Source organism: Trachemys scripta, chromosome 4, assembly GCF_013100865.1.
Source record: "Trachemys scripta elegans isolate TJP31775 chromosome 4, CAS_Tse_1.0, whole genome shotgun sequence".
In the NCBI taxonomy this organism is placed as follows: Eukaryota; Metazoa; Chordata; order Testudines; family Emydidae; genus Trachemys; species Trachemys scripta.
Genome location: NC_048301.1, coordinates 125,668,352 through 125,691,094, shown reverse-complemented (window position 1 = coordinate 125,691,094; position 22,743 = coordinate 125,668,352). Strand labels below are relative to the sequence as shown.

The 22,743-nt window shown below is 47.0% G+C and overlaps 1 protein-coding gene across 3 annotated transcripts in view; it reads right to left on the bottom strand.

Annotated features, from left to right (window-relative positions):
* Positions 1 to 22,743, bottom strand: part of CCND3 (cyclin D3) — a 69,409-nt gene that overhangs the window by 7,479 nt on the left and 39,187 nt on the right. The window contains exons 1-4 of one of the 3 annotated variants that reach the window (XM_034767322.1): positions 13,619 to 13,816; positions 11,163 to 11,378; positions 2,143 to 2,302; positions 767 to 909 (exon numbers count right to left, since the gene is read on the bottom strand). In XM_034767322.1, coding sequence (XP_034623213.1) covers positions 767 to 909; positions 2,143 to 2,302; positions 11,163 to 11,378; positions 13,619 to 13,816 — 717 coding nt within the window. Of the gene's footprint in view, positions 1 to 766; positions 910 to 2,142; positions 2,303 to 11,162; positions 11,379 to 13,618; positions 13,817 to 22,743 lie in introns of those variants that run through there. The other 2 variants (XM_034767323.1, XM_034767324.1) reach the window with 2 other exon arrangements.

Below are 22,743 nucleotides of genomic sequence, written 5' to 3'. Positions count from 1 at the left end.
TTACAGCCAAGCCCTGTCCCTTCTCTACTTTGAAGGTCACTTACTGGGGGGAGCGGGGGAATGAGCAACCCCTATATCTGAAGCTGGAGAATAAAGGAGACCTAGATCCCAAACCTGACTGAGAAAGAGAAATATCCCTCCCTCCCTGCAGAATGCGACTTGAGACTTCAGGCCTGGGCACTGAAGCCCTGTAACACTTCTTGGCAGGTGTCTGCTTGAGCAGCTACTTCTCCATCCCTGAGGACACAGGCTTCTCTCCCCAACGTATGTATGCAGCCTCTCCTCTGCCTTAAGCCCCATCCCATGCACCTCTGCTGGGAGGCTAGGAATAAGCACAAATGCCCTGGGACCCTCTAGATCTAGCTTAATGCAACTACCCAACAGGGTGACAGTGACAGCCCTCCCCTGGCATAATCTCTCAGCCCCTGTGCTGCCTTCTCACTTAGATTCCAACTCTATCCCAAAACAGATTCCTGGTGGTCTCCCCATCCCAGAACACCAACATCCAGTGGTCTGATCAGCTTGGCAGTGCCTGGGCAGAGATAGTCAATACTATCTTGCATTATAAAGCACCTTCCAGCTAATGATCCCCAGGCCTTTTACACAGGTAGGTGAGCATCATTCTGGTGTCCATTTTACAGATGAGGAAACTGAGGCACAGAGAGGGGAACTGAAATGCCCAAGGGCACGCAGTGAGTCCAGCAACCGAATCCTCAGTCCCGAGTCCCAGACCTCTGTGCCACGCTTCCCCCAAACCACTACTTACCACCTCTGTGCCAGTAATGCTGGCCAGCAGCTCCGTGAGTGCTTCGCCGGAGAAAGAGTTAGCTGAGACAGACAGGCCGTGAATCGCTGCACCAATGCTGCCCGTTGCAATCATGGACGGAGGGTACATAGCAAAGGTGTAATCTACAAACCCAGGCAGGGAATGGAATAAGGAATGTTAGCAAGGATCCTTGTGAACATGGCTACGTCCTGCAGCAACCTTGTAAAGCTAACGAGTGTCTGCAATCCAAGGCAGGAAGAGACATAGAATCATAGAATATCAGGGTTGGAAGGAACCTCAGGAGCTCATCTAGTCCAACCTCCTGCTCAAAGCAGGACCAATCCCCAGACAGATTTTTGCCCCACATCCCTAAATGGTCCCCTCAAGGATTGAACTCACAACCCTGGGTTTAGCAGGCCAATGCTCAAACCACGGAGCTATCCGTCCCCACTAAATGGCTTAGAGTGGTGCAGTAGATAGGACTAGGAAAAAGGGGTAAAACTAAGGGCTTGTCTACACAGGGAAGTTATTCCGCAATAAGGCAAGGTGTGAATTTAAAGCGCTATAGCTATTCTGGAGTAAGTCTCCGCGTAGACGAGCCCTAAGCAAAGGCAAGCGTAGGCTGAATGTCAGGAATGCATTGAGATCTCAGCCTGTGGAACAGTCTCCGCCGGGGAAGTGCTGGAAACCGCATTGCTTGGGTGGTTAGATCTAGACTGGAGAGCACCTAGCCGGGAGTGATGCTGCACTGGCCTGGGAAGCCCCAACACACCTTTGCCATCTCTAACTTTTGGAATCTGACATTAGAATTCTGGCCTACAGCCAAGGGGCCAGGTGGTGGGGCACGCTCAGGAGTGGTGGGGCACGCTCAGGAGTGGTGGGGCACGCTCAGGAGTGGTGGGTTTGTGCCGTTCTCGCCACTTGAGAGGCCCGGCTGGGCAGTAAGAGCTGACGCTGACCATGGACAGCTGACTGCACCATGCCAGGCTTTAGCCATTATAATAATATTCTTACTGGGGCTTTGCCCTTCTGTGGTGGCTTCCAGCCGAGGATCTCAAGGCAATTTACAAACATTAGTGTACTCAGCCTCGCAACCCCGTGCATTATCATCCCCAGTTTTTCAGACAGGGAGATGAACTCACTGAGAGGTTAAGGGCCTGGATTTCCCCAGCAGATGTAGGTGCTGAGCCTCTCTAGAAATCAGACCCCAAGTGACTTGCCCAGCAAGTCAGAATGGCAGAGCCAGGAATCAGAACCAGGTTACCCAGCTCCCAGTCCTGTGATGTAACCACCAGCCCACCCTTGCTGCTTGCTCTAGCCTGGCCAGTCCTAACGAGACAGCTCTGCTGCCCCCAGTGCAACAAGCAGCCCCATACCTGTGGCACACAAGGCGATGAAGGTCTGTGCGTGCTTCTTCACCAGCTCTACCTTGTCCGTGGGCAGCGGGAGCCGATAGAGGATGTGAGCCAAGAAGTCGTTCGCTATCACCGACACCAGGTCCCACTTTAGCTTCTCAAGGACGAGGACCTCACAGTCCTGAGTGGGGGACAGAGAGCGAGTGTTACACAAACAGGTCAGACCTTTCTGTACAGAAAGTGCTTTGCCACGGAGAGAGTTAGCGAGAGCTGAGAGCGTGTAAGCACGGTGCTTGGGGAGGAGCCAGCCCCGCGGCATAGCGTCCATGCTGCAATGCTATGAGGCAGGACAGAAAGAGGGGAAGCAAAGTTCCTGCCAGGGGACTCATCTCCCCGCAGTCTGTGACTGTGGGACAAATCCATGCCTGCACTGATGCATGGCCTTGTGTAGGGATCAAGAGAGGAAGCCACAGGCCTCTCCTCTATTGGTGCAGATTAACTAGCGCTTTCCTTAACTTGCAAACCGGCACCAATAGAGGAGTAACCCCTACGGGACAGTGCAGAATAACCAGGGAGTAGGCACTCCCTGGCCACTCCCCCCTCTCCGCTCCCAGAATGTTTCCTTGAAGTAGGGGAACAGAACTGGGTACACCTCCTCTGTGCTTGCTGGAGAGGCCCCTGGCTCATGGCTGTGCAGCACAAAGGGGCTATAGGGCACGGATAAGTTCTGCACCTAAGGAAGCTCACAGCAGTTTACAAGGGACGGCCCTGAATATTCCGGCAGTGGATGCAGTTTAAATGCTCACGATAGAGAGGGGCAAAATGAGTGTGCAGCTAAACCAAGCCAACCTACGGGCGAAATTGCACTGTCCTCATTCAGCCTAACCTCCCATTGATGGTAATGGGCATCTGCCAGAGTAAGAATCACAGAATTCACCCAGGAGCGTTAACCTTAATACCCTCCATCTCTAACCACTTTATGGCTGGACCGTCTATACTGACTGCTTCACTGCCTAAGGAAATGCAGCCACCTCTAGGTTGGAGCACAGAAGCCATTCTACAACCGCGACACTATGCAGTTTTAGAAAAGGAAGAGTAACTTTTCCAGCGGCATCTATAGGGATGTTTAACTGAGGGATTACGTTAGAATTTGGCTACAATGCCAAGCTTAGTGTCCAGTTTTACTGGGGAACCAGGCACTGGGTCTTTAGTGACAACAAACGATCAGGATGTCTACTTAAGGCACCTCCAACAGTACCATGCCCCCTAGCGCCAGGCTGGGTCACTGGCTCACTACCAACTCGTAAAGAAGAGCACAACCCAGTCACCACACCACTTCCTTCGACACCTTTCCGGAAGGGTCTCTCGTCCAACCAACTTGACCCAACTTGGCTCAAAAGACCTGGTGAGACCCCAGCCTGAGGCAGGATGACAGAGTCTGCTGCAAGAACAACTTTTAAACACGGAAGAACTAGAAAGCAGACAGAATGACAGGGACCCTTTCGAACACTGGCCTGTATAGCTCCTTCCACAAGGTGATCTCAAAGCACTTTACAGACTCTGGGCTTGATCCCTAGAGGCGCTGTGCCCTCGCACGCCCATTGATTTCAGCTGGAGCGGCGGCTGCTCGCCCCCTCTCAGGATCATGCCCACTGAACTTCCAAAGAGCCCTCTGAGCATTATTCCCGCTTCAGAGTGGGGAAAATGAGGCAGAGAGAGGTCAAGCGGCTTGCTCACGATCACACAGCAAGTCTGTGGCAGAGCCAGGAATAGAGTCCAGGATCTCCTGTAGCCAATAAGTGTCACTTCCTCCTTTTGTTAAAAAAAAACAAAAACAAAACCAAACCAGCCCTTTCATTCCATAACCACCTCAACAGGAAAGATGACCTCTACAATGGAGAGAGCAGCACTGCCCAGCCTCACAGGAGAGTTGTGAAGATAGGTATATTAAAGCTTGTGTGACACGCTCTGATGTTATTGGGATGGAGGCCACGTAAGTGCAACAAATAAAGTGGTGTCTCTACCTCTTGACATCACTTGGCCTTAACTAGGTCACTTGATTTCAGAGTGTAGTTCCCATTACCAGAAGTCCCATTATCTTTAAATGGCAATAGATTACGAGGTTGATTTTGCCCCCAGAGAAGCCAACAGGGCAGCCAATTCTGCCAGGATAAGCAGTTTTGAAGAAGCGAGATTGATTTTTCAGACGGATCTGGCTTAGCTCATTTAAAAACAACCCCCCCCCCCCCCTTTTCCCCTTACACAACAGTACCAGTTCTGAGTTGTTAAACAACAGCATTGCTCAACCTGTTTCGAATCGCACACTGGGCAAAACGCACAGTATCATCACTGTGCGGCTGCAAGGCCATTTCCTGCCAGTGGATGGTATTTTGCTAGAATCAGGGTTGTTTTAGGGTGTTGGGTCCCCTTCCCCCGCAAGCTCCCCAGATGGATTGCCTGGTCTTTTATACTGACCAGCCTACTTTCTACCTTCACAGCACATAAGAACAGCACCTTCCCAACAACCTATACTCTCTTCAATTAAATGCAGTGAGGAAAGCAAGGAGCAAGTAGAAGACTGATTGTAAACCACAGGTCTTGAAGATCACAGGAAAAGGTCATTTGGGATGCACCGTATTACAGGAGAATATAGAACGGACATCAGGCTTGGCTACAGAAAGGGGGTCTGAGCTGCTGAAGAAGACTAGCAAGGGGACCCAGAAAAAGGCCTCTGCTGCAGAGCCCAGGGATCGGGAATGGGATACAGAGCTCTTCCTCTCTCGATCACTAATTAGAACACTGCCTCGGGCAGTCGTGACTGAAAGTCGTCATCACCTGCCTGCCTGCCTATGTGAAATGAGTTTACTGGGGTTCAATCCAAGTCTTTGGGAATCAGGGTTCAAATCCCTTTGTTGCCAATGTCGCTGGGAAGGCTGATGTGCCGAAGCTAACACTCCCTCTTGCCCCGATACGCAGACTGTCCAGATCAGGCCCAAGGCCTCTTTCTGGGGTTGGAGCACTGATGGGAAAGCAAGCATGGCCACTGCTCAGACTTGCTCTGTGGATAAGATATGCTTTAGTCAAACAAGTTATTGGGCTTACCACAAGAGTTACAGGCCAGAGAATTTCATCCAGTGTTACACAGGAGGTCAGACTAGATGATCTAATGGTCCCTTCTGGCCATAAACTCTATAACTCTATTAACAGGAGACTGAAGCCTCAAAGGTTGTCAGTCTGGGACCTCCCACCCAGCACCGAAGAGACACAAGACATACCCACCGCAAACAAGCGACAGAGGGAGCCTGTCCCAACTGCAGGAAATGTTTGGCAGAAGGAGATCATCCCCTTCCACCCACCAGGAAAAACTGTAGCTCAGCTGAGAAAGTTGGGTGGCCCATGGGAGCTCACCCTAGACTCACCAGGCTTAAAGTGAGGGGTTATTTCCCCCCTGCAGCACTGACACTGATCTGGTTTTATTACCTGTCTGGGTGACTCAATCTGTCCTTTCAAGAAGGACAAAGAAGCAGCTCTTCCCAGGGTATGCAGGGAGGCTCAAAACAATCTTGGAGCTGCAGATTCTCAGCACCTCAAAGAATCAGACTCACGGAAGCTTTGCGCCACCCTGTCTAATAAAAACTTCTCGCTACTCTCTCTGCCCCCCGCCCTCCGTCCCTGGCTTCCAGCTTTGAACTGCATGTCAAAATGTCTTAATCATTAGAAGAAGCACAACAAAAGGCTGCTACAGAGAGGAGAGCAGCACACCAAAGCGACAATGTTCTCAAGATCACAAACATCCTTTTCCTGGCGTTTCCTTGGCATCTAATTGACTTGCTCTGAGTGGTTAAAAAAAATTAAAAATAGGAAATTATCCTTTGTTTCTTTAGACTGCAGAGTTTATCATCGCTCTGGAGAGCCAGCAACACTTCCCGGCTAGCTCTGCATTTTTTCTGTACTGGGAGAAAGTCAGGTCCCAATCCTGTAGGATACTCAGTGTGCAGAACACCCCTCCACTTGGCTGGGATTTCTATGCATGGAGAGCACACACAATCAGGTTCTTCACCAGCAAATCTGCTCTCTTGATCTCTCCTCACTGCATCCAGTACTGGTTTTAGTAATGCAGCTTCCACTGTACATTACCTCCTCTTCTCCTGCCAAGATGACACCAAATTGTGGTTCTACTCTGAAACGTAGCCTCATGGGACCCTGTGTTTAACATATCTCAGTGATTTCTAGCTCAAGTGCTTACATGTATAAAGATGGTTTTTTTTCTGATTTGCAGCCCTGCAAACTCAACCTGGATTTGACAGTGAAGCTGGGTCCTTTCCTTCTTGTAGATCTTCATCCACAATAAGGATGCTGCAGGTCAAATTCTACCCTCAGAAATACCTGTGCAACCTCACTGCCTTCAGTGAGTTTGCATAAGTTTAAATGACTGGACTTTACGAAGCAATTCTGTTCAAGACGCCCAATCCGGCTCCCTTTCCCATCACTGTGCTGGCTCTGCAGGAGTACTAGGAGATGAAGTTCATGCTAATTTTTGTCACTAAAGTCAGCAGAGCTGATGAGCAGCAAGGTGCCATTGTAAATTCGCTTTTCACAGCAGACCCACACTTTACATTAGAAACAGCAGATTTGAGCAGCTCTGACCCCCTTCATCTACGTTCGTTCAGTTGACTCAAAAAGTGGGTGGGAAGAGACTCCAAAGCTGTAGTTGGCCACCCAGCCTACTTAGCAACAGATGCAGAATTACTGAAATGAGCAGAATGTGAAAGTCCATTTGCAAATAGGAAACTTTGGTTAAATGTTTGTGTCTGTCTCCTGTGAAGGCTGCAGTCTATAGCAAAGGCTGGAACAATTTCTGCCCCCCTCCAGCTCCCCAGACATAGAACAGTCACATCAATTGCACCCAAGAATTAAGCAGAAGCAAAACTTGCCTGATCTGCTTTCCTTGGAAATGCTCTGCCAAGAGCAGTCATCACTTCCCATAGTCTACTGCTGTCTCTCTTTCCCTATCTCTACCTACCATGAGCTGCTGGCACGATTCATTGCGTTATCTGTCTAAGGGCACACTCCTGCTTGGGAGCTTAAGTAGAGGATGCTTGGCACCCTGCAGGACTTGACCCTTCAATCTAAGCTCCTCTAAGAGAGGAACCTGCCTTTCTATGGGTCTCTACACATCACTAGTGCTATATAAAATAACTCTCTCCCAGCAATGGCCGTATTTTCAAGGGCTTAGCCCTGAGAACAGATTTTTAGAAGAGCTCTGCACGCAACGTGCTGGGCTCTTCTGAAAATCTGGCCACTTATTTTGATGCCTAAATGGGTACTGAGCCCGTCTGAATTCTGACCACAAATGCCTTGCAGTCAGGAAGTCAGACTTACTAAGGTCAAAGCCCAGGAGTGTACCGTACCAGATGACAGGTCCTGAGCTGTCTTTGAAGATGGCAGCTGGAGAAAAGCATCAGTGAATGGGACTCTGGGAAGAGGTAAGGAGGAAGAAAAGTTACTGCTGCCACCTACGTTGGAGAATCAGCAGAGATGCCGATAAGTTCTTTTGCTTGAGACACTTGAATGGATTTTGCAAGTCTGGAGCAGCAGGCGCAGGAAAAAGCAAGACTCCTGCTTTATGGCAAAGACATTGGCAACCAGATTGTTTTCTTCCCTCCAACCCCATGAGTTTCAGGCTAACAGCCCAAGTGAAACTGCCTTGGGTTGCAATAGCACAAGTCATCTTCATTCTCATCTCCCTTCTCCTGCCCTGCAAAGAGCACATGGGTTATGCTCAAACTGTTAACACCTCTGAAACCTCAGGGCAACCAAGATGCCAGGAAGCACCACTGCTATTTTAGAAGCTAAAACTATCATCTCTTTATAACCATGGTCTCCAATATCTAGGGAGAGGACGAGACAACAGTACAGCTAATACATGAACCAGGTCCTACCAAGCCAAGGGACGGTATGACCTGCTGACAATAGCTGCTCCCTCCAACCATCTTGTGGCTAAGTACCATCCTGCACAGGCAAGAAAAGCCTCTCGCCAGTGGTTTAATGAAAAAAGAAAGATGGTTAGATAACGCCCTTTGACGGAAACCCAACTTCCTCCAAGTGGACAAGTCCTTCATTTGCATCATTTCCTTCTGCCAAGAATAACTTCATCAAGATTTTGTTTTAATTTATCCTTTTTAGAATGCCGAGCTTGTGCCAGGCATCCTCTCCAAGAGGAGGAAGTGAACCTGCTGGGAAAGTGAGCCAGCTTCCCTTAGAAGGGCCCAGGAGAGTGCGCCGGAAGCACAGATTTGTGCTAAGAGGCCAGGATGTATCCATTGTCCAAACTGCGATGGAGAAGCTCTCCTTCCCCTCCCCACCCACTCTCACTGCACTGTTGTGAAAGAAGAGAAGTTGATAGCATTATTAGCACATAGGAGGAAAGCAGCAGCTTTCTCTGGTTTTGTAAGCAGAGCATTAACTCTGTCACATCCCAACACAAATGCAAACCTCACCAGTTCCATCCAAGGTTATCCTGGAGAGTTGGTAATCCTTCTCAGGTCGTGGAGCCTATGACCCAGCAAGAGGAGATCAGAGTGGGAAGTCATACTACCGTCTATTCCCAGCTGGGCTACAGAGTTTACCAAGAGCAGGACTGGTGTGACTTTCAGATCACAGCCTTACAGGTATCTTCTTTCCCAATGACCTTCAAAGACAAAGTCCTTCTCCAGGCCCCCAACTGCTCTGACCCACCTGCTGCCTCTAACCACAGGGCAGCTCACCTTCTGCTCAATCCTCCCCCTACCCCACCCCCCCAAAAAAAACAACAACAAAAAACAAAACAAGTTAAGCCCAATTACTAAAGAGACAACTGCCCCTGGAGCTTCACGCTAGTGCATGGGGAGCTCCACTCTTTTGGTTGTGGACACATGCATGAGAAGCCCATCATTAGCACCATAAGGCAGGATGCTTGGCACCAAGGATGAAACCGTTCTTGCTCATCTCAGCTGGGCATTGATGCAGAAGCCTATTGGTGAAAATGTAAATGTCAGCACTGTTAACTATTTCACTGCTGAGCAAAGCACAAAAGGAAGTACTCCGATACTATGGTGATGGGTGCTAATATAAGAACCTAGATGGACAGAGAGAAAGGAGAGGTACAGCCATATGAAGAGCCACCCAATTTACTGAGCGTGGCATCTCATTTTGGTGTCACAAGTAGGCAGAGCTTGGGTTGTGGAAGGCATTAAATCCAGCCACACAAACAGTCCATTGAATCGGAGCATTTTGACCTATCCATCTCATTCTCTCCCGTGGGCATGGGGAAAAAAAAAACACCCTTCCCATCTCGTCTTTTAAATGCACCCACCCTGCTGCCCCTGCAGCCGCCCCAACCTTTGCAGGCCAAGCACCTGAGCAGGAGGGGGTGAATGGAGACTGAATCCCCATCATTACCACAGGACCACACACACATACCAGCCTCTCATTTGGAGCCTGATCCAGAAATGAACTCTATGCACATAATTCCCACTCTAATCCATGGGATTTACATGCATGGAATATATTCAAGAATCAGGAAGTGCTGCAAGGGGTGACGTTTTATTTACAGAAGAGTGAAACCCCTGGATATAGAGTTTTCGTGCCCAACAGGACCCTCCTCTACAGCAGCACAGGCAAGGAGCTGCATTCCAACCATGGGGCCAACTCCACAGACACAATGAGCACCCGCAACTCCTGTGGACACCCGTACCTGGCTATCACATGTGGCACAATCCACCTACTCTGGTTGTGAGCATCCTCCACCCGTGTTACCGAAGCAATCGCAATCCTCCATATATCTCAGGGGAAGTCGCAGGGAGATGAAGGGAACTCCCCCCAATCCTCATTTGCATGATCATAAAAAAAGTTCTCCAATAACCAGAAATGTCTATCAGCTCCCACCTGAAAGTTTAGTGGGTCCACTCCCCACCCCGGGGACGAATCATTATTACATCATCTCACCACCCCCACTCCTCAAAAATAACCTAACCAGCAGATGACTAACCCTAGGAAATTCTGTTAGACAAACCGTCCTAAGGGATGTTTGTTACACTGAAGTCAGGTGGTGGTTCCCTCTTAAAGGGCACATGTTCTAACACCGCTGAAGCCCTTTCACGTTCCTCCCCCATTGACTGAGCTCCACCAAGAAGACTCACCCCGTGGGACACCTGGGCAGCAATGGAGTTAAGTAAATAAGTCCTAGTGTCACTTAAGACCTTGTAAAAATGGCTTCACTTCGTTCCCATTGGACTATTCCTGTCCTCCCCCACACAATCCCAAATGGCAGCAAGTCCATGACCTTTTCCTATATTATTCCCAGCCCCTCTCTACAGCACTTACCACCTTGGTCTCTGAGCGCCAAGGACCGTGGTCTCCCGGTGGGCAGGCATCTAGGTCACAAAAGCCCCCCATCACAACTGGCCCCCTTGTGAGCAGTCTCAGAAGAAAGACCAAGGGTCAGAGGACATGGAAACTCAGCTCCCCTCTCATCCCCAGAGATGAAGTCCCTCCGGGTTTGGGCAGATACGCACATTGACAGCACCTTCCCCGTCCACTGCCTTTTGCAGTACCTGTTCTGTGAATAAGGGCCTTTGGTCTCTCCTGGGCTGTTGATCCAGAGCTATTTACCATATTAAAGCCCCAACATGGGACACGGTGAATTTCAGTGATGGGGATGTGTGTTTAACACATGTAATGTTTTCTATAACCTCAGTGTCATGATTCTGCCTACCAGAGCAATCAATGGAGAATAACACCAGAGCTGCACGGAACCGAGGCAGAGGTGGTGGCTCTAAGTGCGGGGTGCAGTTCTACCTCTCCGAAAGGTTGTGTGTCCACTTGGGCAAGGAAGCAGAGAGGCTATTTGCAGAACATGGGGGAAGGTGCTTGGGGAAACAGGGGAAGGAAGACAGAAGGAGTCACAGGGCAGGTATGTCGTCAAGCAGCAGCAGCATGTAGAGGATAAGAGAGTTGGGGAATAGGGAGAAAGGCTCTATTAGGCAGAGTGGGGAGGTTACCAAGAGTTGTTGTGGTGTGATGGAATTGTCTGTGTAAATGCAGAGTTTCTCCACAGTCAGGGGCATGGTCTCTCGCAGCTTGGAAGCCAGGAGCATGCAGACGGCCCCCAGAAGCTGCAAGTGATTTTTTTGAGTAGGGACCGAAGATAGGTAGCGATCCACGTAGTTCATGGCCAAGGGGAAGACCTCCTCTTCGCACTTCTGCTCCTCACACACCTGATGAAACCCAACAGAAGAAAGGAAGTGTTTTAAATGCAAGACTCCTCAGCTCCTGTCCGCATCAAGACTTCAAAACTACTAGTTATTGTAGTGTTTGGCATTTCTGTGGAACCTTTCGTCTGATGCTCTCAAAGCACTTTTGGCCTTAAGAGCCAAATTCTCTGCTGGTTTAACTCCAATACATCACCAGCAGAGAATTTGGCCTAATGTCCTAGAACTCGCCTCACCTTCCCCTGGGAGGTAGGCAAAATAGTAAACTGGGTATAATGGAGGCACAAAGAGGTTAAAGACCAAAATCTTCTAAAGTGTCCACTGATTTTGAGTGCCTCTGTTTCTGATTCTCCAACTTCAAGCATCTAGGTCTTAATGATCAGATGTGCTGATCACTTCCTGCTCTCCTTGAATGGGGGTGCTCAGCACCTCTGAAAAAATCAGTCCCAGTGTGGCTACAGCTGGCCACCCAAAAACTGAGGCACCAAGAATCAGTGGCCACTTTTGAAATCTCTGGGCTAAGTGACTTGCCCAACATCACAAAAAGAGTCACTCTCAGGGCCAGGGATAGAACCAGAGTTCAGACTCCTGGCTCCCCTTCTCTATCTACACCACACTTATGACAGGCATAAACAGAATCCGGGAATCCTAAATTTAAGTCCCTTGTTCTATTCCCTCAACTATGCTATTAATACACCGGCCATATTTATTTCCTTGTTTTAACAGAATTACAAAAATATTGAGGTTTCCCCCTGTGCTATAGCAAAGATCATCCTTCTCTTTCAAACTGTAACTTTGACTCCCTCCCTGTGTACTCTCTACCCACATAAAACCGCATCCCAGAGACTTTCTCCTAAAAAAAAAAAAAAAAAAATAGACTCACTTCTCATTTCACAGATTTAATTTTGGCTGCATTCCCCCCCACCCTCATTTAAAATAAAAAATGAAAGATTAGCGTTTAGAACTAAATCCTGCTGCCACTGAAGTCAATGCAAGTTGTGCCAGCAACTTCAATACGACCTACATTTGGTCTTAATAGCTCAAATCCTATTAAATCGCACCCTTAGGAAATCCCAGTGATACAGCCTCTAAGTTTACTTTGGGCTCCTTCAACTCCTACTGAGTTCAGTGTCTTGGAGAATCAAGCCCCAAAGCAGCTTTTAGCCAAGTAACTATCTCAGAAAGTGCATTTAAGACAGAGGATAATTTAAAAAGTTGGAATCGGCATGTGCTTAAAAATGGAAACGCGCAGTTTGTCGCGACAGCCAGTGGGGTGGAGAGATCGACAGCCTGAATTCAATCTGGATTCTGTTTCTTCCTCATGTAATTTCATTTTCCTCTGAGTCTAGACTATTCACTGCTTGATCATTTATGAAAAGAGACGGAGACATCTCCGATATTTTCCTCATTAAGTTGTTTAATGCTGAGGATCACATTCCTTTTAATTTAGCAGAGTGGGATGTTGTGATGTTTTTCTACCCAGGCTCTCTCTTACAGCTGCATTGAAACTCCAGCTCTCTAAACTGCCAGACAGAGGGCAGAGAACTTTAAGCTGACAGTTTGGGGGCCTGGGGTAAGGCGGGTGGGACCCCCTAGAGGCAAAAGCACACACTGCCAGGGCGTGGAAGAGAGCATGCTGTCTGGGTGGGGGTGGCCCTCTCGGTGCAGAAGGAAATGCTGCAATTCCCCATATGCAGAGGTGGAAATCATGCTCCCAAGCACCCCGGGTCTATCACCACTACAAAACCCTGGGGGGGGGGGAGGGAGGCCTCTTTTAAATGCCCTCTTACCCCACTATTTCCCCTGCCTAACCATCCCCCCAAAAGATTGACCACCAGAGCCCTCCCACCACAGATTGAACCCCCACACACCAGAGGCCTCTCCCCGCCCCATCAGACTGTCTCCTTTGGAACTCATCCTGCAGCAAGTGACACCCCAGACCCTCTCCCAAGCGTCCCCCCTACCAACTGATACAGATCCCACAAACCGAATGCCTTCCCCACCCAAAAAAAAAATCTCCCCCCCCAATTGCCCCCACCACTAGGTGACCCCACTACATCCATTCACACTCCAGTGCGATTGGGGTGGGTCTCTCTCTCCCACACCCAGCAGCACAGCCTCTCTCTCTGCCTGTGTCTGCGGTGGGGACAAAGGGGTAAGGAAAAGCGTTGTTGCTGGACTCCAGGATGGATCTGGGGGGGACTGGGGGTAGGACCCGGGTTAAGGGAGGGGGGGGGGTCCCGTACCTCCAGCATCCAAAAAGCCAGCATCTTCCGCATGTACGGCTTGATCTCCTTCTGCACGCAATGGAAGTAGGAGACCCGGGGGCTATAGCGCTCCTCCTGGCTCAGCAGGTTCTGCAGCACCCGCCGGTCCCCCAGCAGCTGGGGGTCCCGCTCCGCCCTGGGCACACGGGGGCCCCACTCCACGCACAGCAGCTCCATGTGCCTGGATCCTGGGGAATGGTGGGAGAACGGGGGCAGCAGGGACAAGGATCTCAGGGCCGCAGCTGGGGGAAGGGGGAGCCGGCGGCAGGGAGGGGGCACTCCCAGCCGGGGAGCGGGGCGAGCAGGCAACACCGACCCCAGCGAGGTGCCTCCCGGCCGCTCTGCCCCGCGCTCCCGGCCGCACTGACAGCGCCGGCTCCACTGTTACAGTTTTTAGAACGTCGGGAAGTGAAGGGGCGGGGCCCCGGGCGGGCCCCTCCTCGCCGGAGGGAGGGGGAAAGGAAAGGAGCCCCCTGGGTCCCATGGTGGGCTAGGCGGCTGCCCTGCTGCAGGAGGGGGCTGTTTCCCCGCCCATGCGCTCTAGACTGAAAACAAAAAAAGATATTCCCCCTCCCTCCAATTTTTTTTTTGCCACCACTGCATTGGAAAGCCATGCCCACCCCTGCCCCCCGAAATCCCCTCCGCACTCTGATTTCATGGTCTCTTGCTACTGCGGCTACTCCACAGCCAGTGGGAAGGGACACTGACTTTTCACTCCACCCAGTGGACCCAAGCTCACCCATTGCAGCCTTGCGAAGACCTAGGGTGACCAGATAGCAAGTGTGAAAAATCAGGTTGGGGGGGGGGTAATAGGCACCTATATCATAGAATCATAGAATATCAGAGTTGGAAGGGACCTCAGGAGGTCATCTAGTCCAACCCCCTGCTCAAAGCAGCACCAATCCCCAACTAAATCATCCCAGCCAGGGCTTTGTCAAGCCTGACCTTAAAAACCTCTAAGGAAGGAGATTCCACCACCTCCGTAGATAACCCATTCCAGTGCTTCACCACCCTCCTAGTGAAAAAGTTTTTCCTACTATCCAACCTAAACCTCCCCCACTGCAACTTGAGACTATTACTCCTTGTTCTGTCATCTGGTACCACTGAGAACAGTCTAGATACATCCTCTTTGGAACCCCCCTTCAGGTAGTTGAAAGCAGCTATCAAATCCCCCCTCATTTTTCTCTTCTGCAGACTAATATATATAAGACAAAGCCCCAGATATTGGGACTGTCCCTATAAAATCAGGACATCTGGTCACTCTATGAAGATCCTGTATCAAGACATCAATCGCTTTGAAACATCATCATGCTGCAGTGATGCTGGGTGTCAAAACATCACACGGAATCCATCAGAGTCACGCTGCCTCAGATAACGTACTGGGCGCTTGTCCATAAGGCACAACTGAATATTGCCCTGAGTCAAAGAGTTTACAGTCCTAATAACAAAGTAAGAAGAAAGATTGTATTGCGGAAGCCCAGATGAGGGAATCACTTGCAGGGGGGTTGTTTGTTGTTATTATTTATTATTAGCATTAGTAATACTTTACTACAGTATCTGTCTATCATCAGCGCAACCACCAATGTTATCCAGTTTTGTTGAAACCACATCAAGTTTCAAGATCCGTGAGCACATTATGAGTATTCCTCATGGGGCATGAGTTCACCTGGTTCAAAACAGGACAATCTGGAACTCGCAGAACGGTTGCCAGCTCTGTTAATTGATTAGTTCAGTCTCTTCAATATTTAATTTTGCAGCTATTTTTATCTAGGACTCCTGGAAGCTATGAGAATAATCAGATGTGAGTCTGTTGAAAGGATGTCTGTACTGGGCTTTTTTTCCTCCAAAACCTATCCCAGTATTGCTAATACTAGGGCAGCTCCCCTGAAGATAGCAACTTGGGAGCTTGTGTAGACAAGGCTTCCACAGCTACTGGTGTTTTTAACAGCATGTAATAATGGTTTTGAAATAACACATTCTGAACTTTTGAAAACTATCCTGAGCTCTTGCCTTTTTAGACTAGAGACTCTTTAGGGCATGAGCTATCTCTCATTGTGTTTGTAAAAGTGCCTAGCACGATGGGGTCCTCCCCGATCTCTGTTGGGACCTCTAGACGCTACTATAATACAAATAATTAAAATAATAATAATTAATACTTGGCTTATCTACATTAGTGTTCCTGATGTTGCTAACACTGTTGGAGCTGCACCAGTGTTAGTAATGATGGGGGAGATTTTTTTTTTTAAAGCTTTTATTACATGTCTCTGCATACTCAAAGCACTGCGTATGCTCAGCACATGGTTTCTACACATGGTTTTCAAAAGTTCATAAACTTCTTCTTTTAAAACCATTTTTTTTTTCAAATTTAGCACAGATTAGCCTGCTTTCCAGATTACTTATATGTCAAGTGTGAAGACTTAACTCTGGTTTTGAGTTTTCCGAGCTCAAAAGAAAGTCAAAATGCATCATATAAAATGAAAAACATTTTCCCTTCGCAGGTATAGAATTAGAAAAAGAGCTGAATGGAATTTCTTCAAACTTTCAAATTAAAAAAATAAAATCTTCATCAGATTGAGAGTGAGCATGAGAAATTTCATCCCAAAAGGTCAAATTTTGAGAAAATTCTGAATATGAGAGGGAAAGGATTAGAATGAAATGGCCAGCTCATATGAACTTTGTAACTACCACAATGCTGTAATATGGCAACTGTAGGAACAGTTGGAAGCTGGGTGATTAATCATATAATCATAGAGGTTAGTGGTGGAAAATACTTTCTAGATCATCTACTCCATTCATTTGCTCCTTACTCTATTTTCTAGTGCTTTATCCAGGCTTGGATTAAATGTCTCAAAAGAAGGCGCTTTGCAAAGGGCCACATGTAGCAATTTATGCTGCAGTGTTACTGTGCTAAAACCACATTAGGTGTCCTGAGGAGTGGTAGCTGACCCATGGATTCAAACTGGGGTGGCCAAAGTTCAGTTTATCTGCAGCAATCCCTAAGAGGAGGCTTGGAAAAAAGATGTGTAAGTCACCATATTCAGGAGAAATTGAATACACAGATATCATGGACATGTTGGATGAAGTGTCATGTACCTAAGATGGAGATTGTGATCAGTAGTACAGGTACTAGATTAGTATAAAGCATTCCAGGAGCATTCTCCTGGAAATATGTTTGTAGCGTATAACATTTCATCTTAAAAGAATGTAGGATCAAAGAAGTTAGAGATTGAACGACCAACCAGATCTTTGAGTTTATTCTTTCTCTCTCTTCCCAAGTTGTATTCACTACCCCTTTGAGGCATCTAATACTTTTGCTTGATCTTCTAAAAATCTATGTTCAATCATTATAAAAAACAGTAACCAAGAAAGAACACATCTTATAAACTTGTTTATTTTTGAGCATAAGCAAAACAAGACAAAAGTCTTTATCTGCCCTGTTCAGGAACATTGACACTCAGGAGAAAAAAATATTTTTTGATCAGAGGCTTCAGAGTTCAAAATGCTGCTCATTTTATATCTCCATAGACATGAAGATCATGTACATACCAGATTTGATATAAATCACACCCTAGCACTTAAAACTTCCATTTACTTCAAGGAATATGGGACCAGGCATTAGTTCTATCTATCTATCTATCTATCTATCTATCTATCTATCTATCTATCTATCTATCTATCTATGCCATTTCTAATGATCCCATCATCATAACTATCATAGTATCTTGGTACTGATTGCATGGTGTGCTACACAACGCTCACATAAAATCTTACAGCAACATAGCACAGAAGAGGAGTAAAGTGGCGAGGGTATGTGGAAATATATTGATTCTATCCCAGTCCTAAAATGAAAAAGGGGAATTTCAGTAGGTGATATTAGAGAGACAAGGTGGGTGAGGTAATATCTTTTTTGGACCAACTTCTGCTGGTGAGAGAGACAAACTTTCAAGTCACACAAAGCTCTATCCTGGGACGGACACAGCTACAACTACATTGCATACAGTAGGTGATATGACCTTCCAAAAATCCACCTCCTATTACAACTTTCTTTCACCTTCCTTCACTTCCTGCTGTGTGGGCACGAAATATTTGAAGAATCCCTGAGAGCATTTCTGTAGACCAGTCAGATGGATTTAAACCACAGTGACCCCCACCCCATTCCTTTATTGTTGGCGGCATCTTTTGTTTTGTACACAGAGTGAGGAGGGCCTCAAATCCCACATTTTCAGTAAAAATAGACAGCAGCTATTTTCTTTAGCCAAGCAAAGGGAAACCACAGCGCTGGGTTCTTGGTCCCTACATTTTCTGGACTATGTCCTTTGAAATTGAAAGTTTCAGGTCATATACCAGACATAATGGTCTCACTCACATTTGCTTAGTGTCCCATGGGTGGGTCTAACTCAGCCTGAGTGTTAGAAATATGTTGAAGCTGGAGTCAATGGATTTGGGGGGTGGGGGGAGGAAGAGAGAGAAGCAGCAGGGAAATGAAGACTGTTGCATAAGAGAGAAAGTGTTCCTTCCAGATGATGATTTGGCAAAATTGATGCATCTGCCAGCCACATTATCAGGCTAGAAAGGCAAATTACAGACTTCAAGAGTTTGTGTGGAGGGAAGGGAGTACATTCCCGGAAAACCAAATTTTGGTCACTGTTGATCATGGATAGACAACTTCCTGGCTTCAGTGGTAGAAAAGTCAGAAATGTAAAAAAAGGAAATTCCTTCAGAGAAAAAAAAATTGAGGGTTTCTAGACCTCCAGGATGTCAAACCAGCAATGCTTTCCTTTGCTGAATCACAAGGGGGATCATTCTTTTGGAATGTAGATGATGTACAAACAGTCACCAGCACTAGGAGCTTTTAAAGGGGCACTGAAGCTACAGGTCCAGAATCTCTGTGGATGGGCAGTTGCTATCAAATTCACATTCAGACCACCATTAGGAAGAAGGCTGGAGAAATATGTCAGGCTGTTCATTAAAGAAACAGATCCAGTTTGGCAGTTGGTGTAAATCAACATAGTGCCATTGACTTTGATGGAGCTACACTGATTTGCACTACCATGATGTTCGTTCATAGACATGAGGGGGTACATCTTCCATACTTCTGTCTTTGCCTTTTGCAGACACTATTCATTCAACTTTGAACTGTCCAGGACTTGACTATCTTCTTTCTTCTCTGTCAGACCTGACTAAAGCAATATCAATGATGTCATAGTGAAACTGATTAACGTACATGAAGGTCCCGAAAACCAAACCCACATGAATGAGCAAATAACTATAAAATTTACTGTAGGAAATACCCAAAATGAGACTAAAAAACAGACACCATTTCATGTGAGAGTTTAATAATAATACTGCATACTTTTCATCTTAGGATCTCAGGGCACTTTACAAATCTTAATTAGCTAAACTTCATGACCCACTTTACCCCTTGAGGCAGGCGCATATGATGCCCATTCTACAGAGGGGAAAATTAAGGTACAGAGAGGTTAAGTCACTTGCCCAAGGTTACACAGAAATTCATTGGTACAGAGGGAAATATGAACCAGAAGTCCTGGTTTCTGGTCCCATGCTTTAAACACAACCCTTAAAGGGTCCTTGATGTCCTTTCTCATAATTTAATCATTATGTTCTCAGGAAAAACTCCCACAGACTTCAAGGAGAGTTTGGCCTAGTATTGCAGGATTTGACCCATGGGATGTATGTCCTAATGCTATTTCCTAATAATGGCAACCATAATGCTCCATTTCCTCAGACCTTGTCAAACTTTTGAGTACCAGTAACTATTTCATTGTGATATCATTAGGCTGAGCAGTAGAACACTGAATGTCAGCAATCCTTAACTGCATCATGTTGTAGAACAAGCCCTCTGAAGAAGAAAGCTCTCTCTTTGAGCTGGTCGACACACAGCTGATTTAACTATTTCTGCCAGGGATGTGATTTTACACCCATTATAATTATATTGGTACAGATTCCAGTGTGGATGTAGTTATATCAGTATACAAGTGCTAATACCATAACAGTCTGGGAATAATCTATATCGGTATAACACCTTTACACTGGTTTAGCTGTGTCCATACAAGCAATATCAGTTTCTAAATCAATATAGTTAAAGCAGTACAAAAGCTGTCTGTATACAAACACATAGTTTGGGATGCTTGCAGAACAGACCTAAATAGGGATAGGAAGTAGCCACTCTTATGAAGAGGGAAGCCATATGTCTTGTATTTTTACCCTGTAATTGGGCTTTGCAACTGACTGGCTGTATGACCTTGTGCAAATCACTTGGGTCAAAATTTCCAAAAATGGCTACTGACTTTGGGTGTCTCAATTGTGGGGCATGTTGGGCCTGATTTTCAGAAACGTTGAACACCCGTATCTCCAAATGAAGTCAGCGACTTCAACAGAAATTGTGCTGATGGACGCCAGCTGAGGATCTGGTCCAATGAACCTGGAAGCAGCACTTCACCTGACTTTTTACAAAAAGCATCAGTACTGTCTTTAGCTGTTGATCTGTCATTTTTAGCAGCTGTTTCTGTGCATTTGTTTCCCTTTTCCTAACATAATCTAAAATTAAATTGCATTTTCATTGACTCAAAAATGTACCAAACTCAGGCATCACCTGGTGAATGGTTGGTTTTGTCTCTGAACCAGGCCTTTTAGAAACTAACCAAATTCAAGTGGGAAAGAAAGAAAGATAGTAGAGTGAAACTAAGCAATTTCAGAAATCAAACTGAGGCTTGGAAAGCCCCCAAATTGAGATTATATTTAGCTAATTTTAGGGGATTATCTGTGGTTCAGTTCATGCAAATTAAAAAAAGAGCTTGTAAATTTTACATATAAAATATATTTTTTAACACACCCTTCCCTTGTCACTCCTTCTTCTCCCCTTCCCCCACCCTGAGTAGATCACACTACCCAAGCTTTGCACACAATATTTTGTGTCCGAGATGTTTTAAATCTTTTTTTTTTTTTAATGACTTTTGGCTACGTTATTTCTGTTTGCATGGCAAAGCCAGCAAATGCCTCTTGACTGGCCAATCCAGCCACTGACAAAATGGCGTGGCCCAGTCAATAGGGCAAAAAACTGGTGGTCATGACGCCTGGGTTCTATTCCTGGCTCTACTGTGTGATCATGGACAAATCACTTTGTGCCTTGATTTCCCCATCTGTAAAATGGGGATAAAGACATTTACCTGCCTTTGTAAAGTGCTTTGAGATCCTCTGATGAACAGAGCTACTGTAAGTGACAGAAATTAATGGAGTCTGAATTATTATTGAAATATTTATTCATAAGTCCCTACCCCAAACAGTTTATAGTCTAAGGCAATACTACCCTGCCTCATTACAAGGCTGTGTGCTGTTCTGCTCTACAAGAGCCTAGGGAGATTGGTGGGCACTCTACACCCCCAACGTGCCTCCTCCATGCAAGTCTACACATAACTACAGATCCTCCAGTGCTGCTCCAAGCTGTCCCTTGGTACCCAGCTCCCCTCCCCGCCGCCCTCAGAGCTGAGCTCAACCCCTCCCCCAATGCAGAACACAGGAATCCTGCCTCCCCAATGTTGTGTGACAGAACCTCATTGGTTCAACTGCTAGGGGAGAAGTGGCTGTGGGGGAGAAGGCAGGATTGGCCCCCAAGTGTTCAGTTCAATGATGGGCCCAAGCCATAGAGTCCAGATCTAGATCTGAACCTTCCTAAGATTTGGAGGTGTTAGTCGTAGTGTTTAGTTTTGATCCATTATAGACACTGGGGGGAGCAGCCAAAAAGTTCTGACCAGGATTCAGATCCAAACTTCTGCCTTGAAAAGAGCTGGGTGTAGGAGTCAGTGTGTGCAAAGGATGTATCCCTTCACCCAAAGTAAAGCAGGGCCGGAGAGTGGATGCAGGGATGTCCCCTTTCCCGAGGCTCATGTGCTAAGAACCAGGATCATGGACTTACGGTACCACAGTAATAAACCATGGCTAAGAATAGTTGAAGAGAGAAAAAGGCAAATAAACAGGCAAATATCCACACTGTGAGACCCACACATTATGATATTTTTAAATTAAAGCTTGTATTTAAACCTACCCTGCTGCTCACTGTCCCAATGGACTCAGAGCCTTACTCTGAAGCAGAGCACTGCGGGCCAGTTTCAGAGCTGGTGTCAGTGGGTGGGACTCAGATGAAACCAAGAATCTGGTCTGGATTTGGTTCCATGCCTTTTAGTGTGGGTGCTATTCACGGAGGGGAGGGGTGTGGATTTGGCTCTGTGTGTGTGTATCTATGTAGGTGTGTAGTGGCTGCAAGGCGAGGGGGGCAGGGCGGGAAGAAAGAGCCCTACTTCTTTCACCCAGCTGCACAGCACCTGGACTGCTAATCCCTTATAACAGGGGCTGGACAGAACAACTAAGGGGATCTGAACTAAAAGCAAACCCCACAACCTCCAGCCAATAAACCTTTACATTAAGCTTGCTGGCTACACTCAGTGCACCCTTAGATTAACTGACAGGGAAAATTTTGTGTTGACCCTGGAATGGCTTCTTAGAGGGGAAGAGTATGAATTGGAGGGTCCAGATTTAGCTCTGATTTACACCCCATTGATTTTAGTGAGGTTTTACAGGGTATCAGTCAATGCAATATTTAGCCCCATGTCAGCTTCTTCCTGGGAGTGGAGGATATCTGAGTTCCTCTAGCAGAATGGAGGTTAGTGACTGCTCCATCTTTGCATACATGGAAGTGCTGTGCACTGCAGACTTGCAGGTCTGAAACCTGAGGGACTGTCCCAAGGATCACCCAATAGCTTTGCTGTCACCCTGCTGTATTGCAGCAGGTTGCCAACCCATACTCATTGTGCACTTCCCCATCCATCCTGACCCTGTGAAGTGAGGGGACACATCCACCTCTCCCTGCTCAAACATAGCCCCTGTCATAGATCAAGGGGAGAGGAATAACACTGGGCCCTTCTCTAATACCCTCCATCCAAAGATTTACAAACACTAGTGAATTAAGTCTCACTACACCCTTTGCAAGGTAGGTATTATATCCCCATTTTACAGAGGAGGAAACTGAGGCACAGAGAAGCAAAGTAACTTGTCCGAGGCCACACAAGGAGTCAGCGGCATAGGTGGGA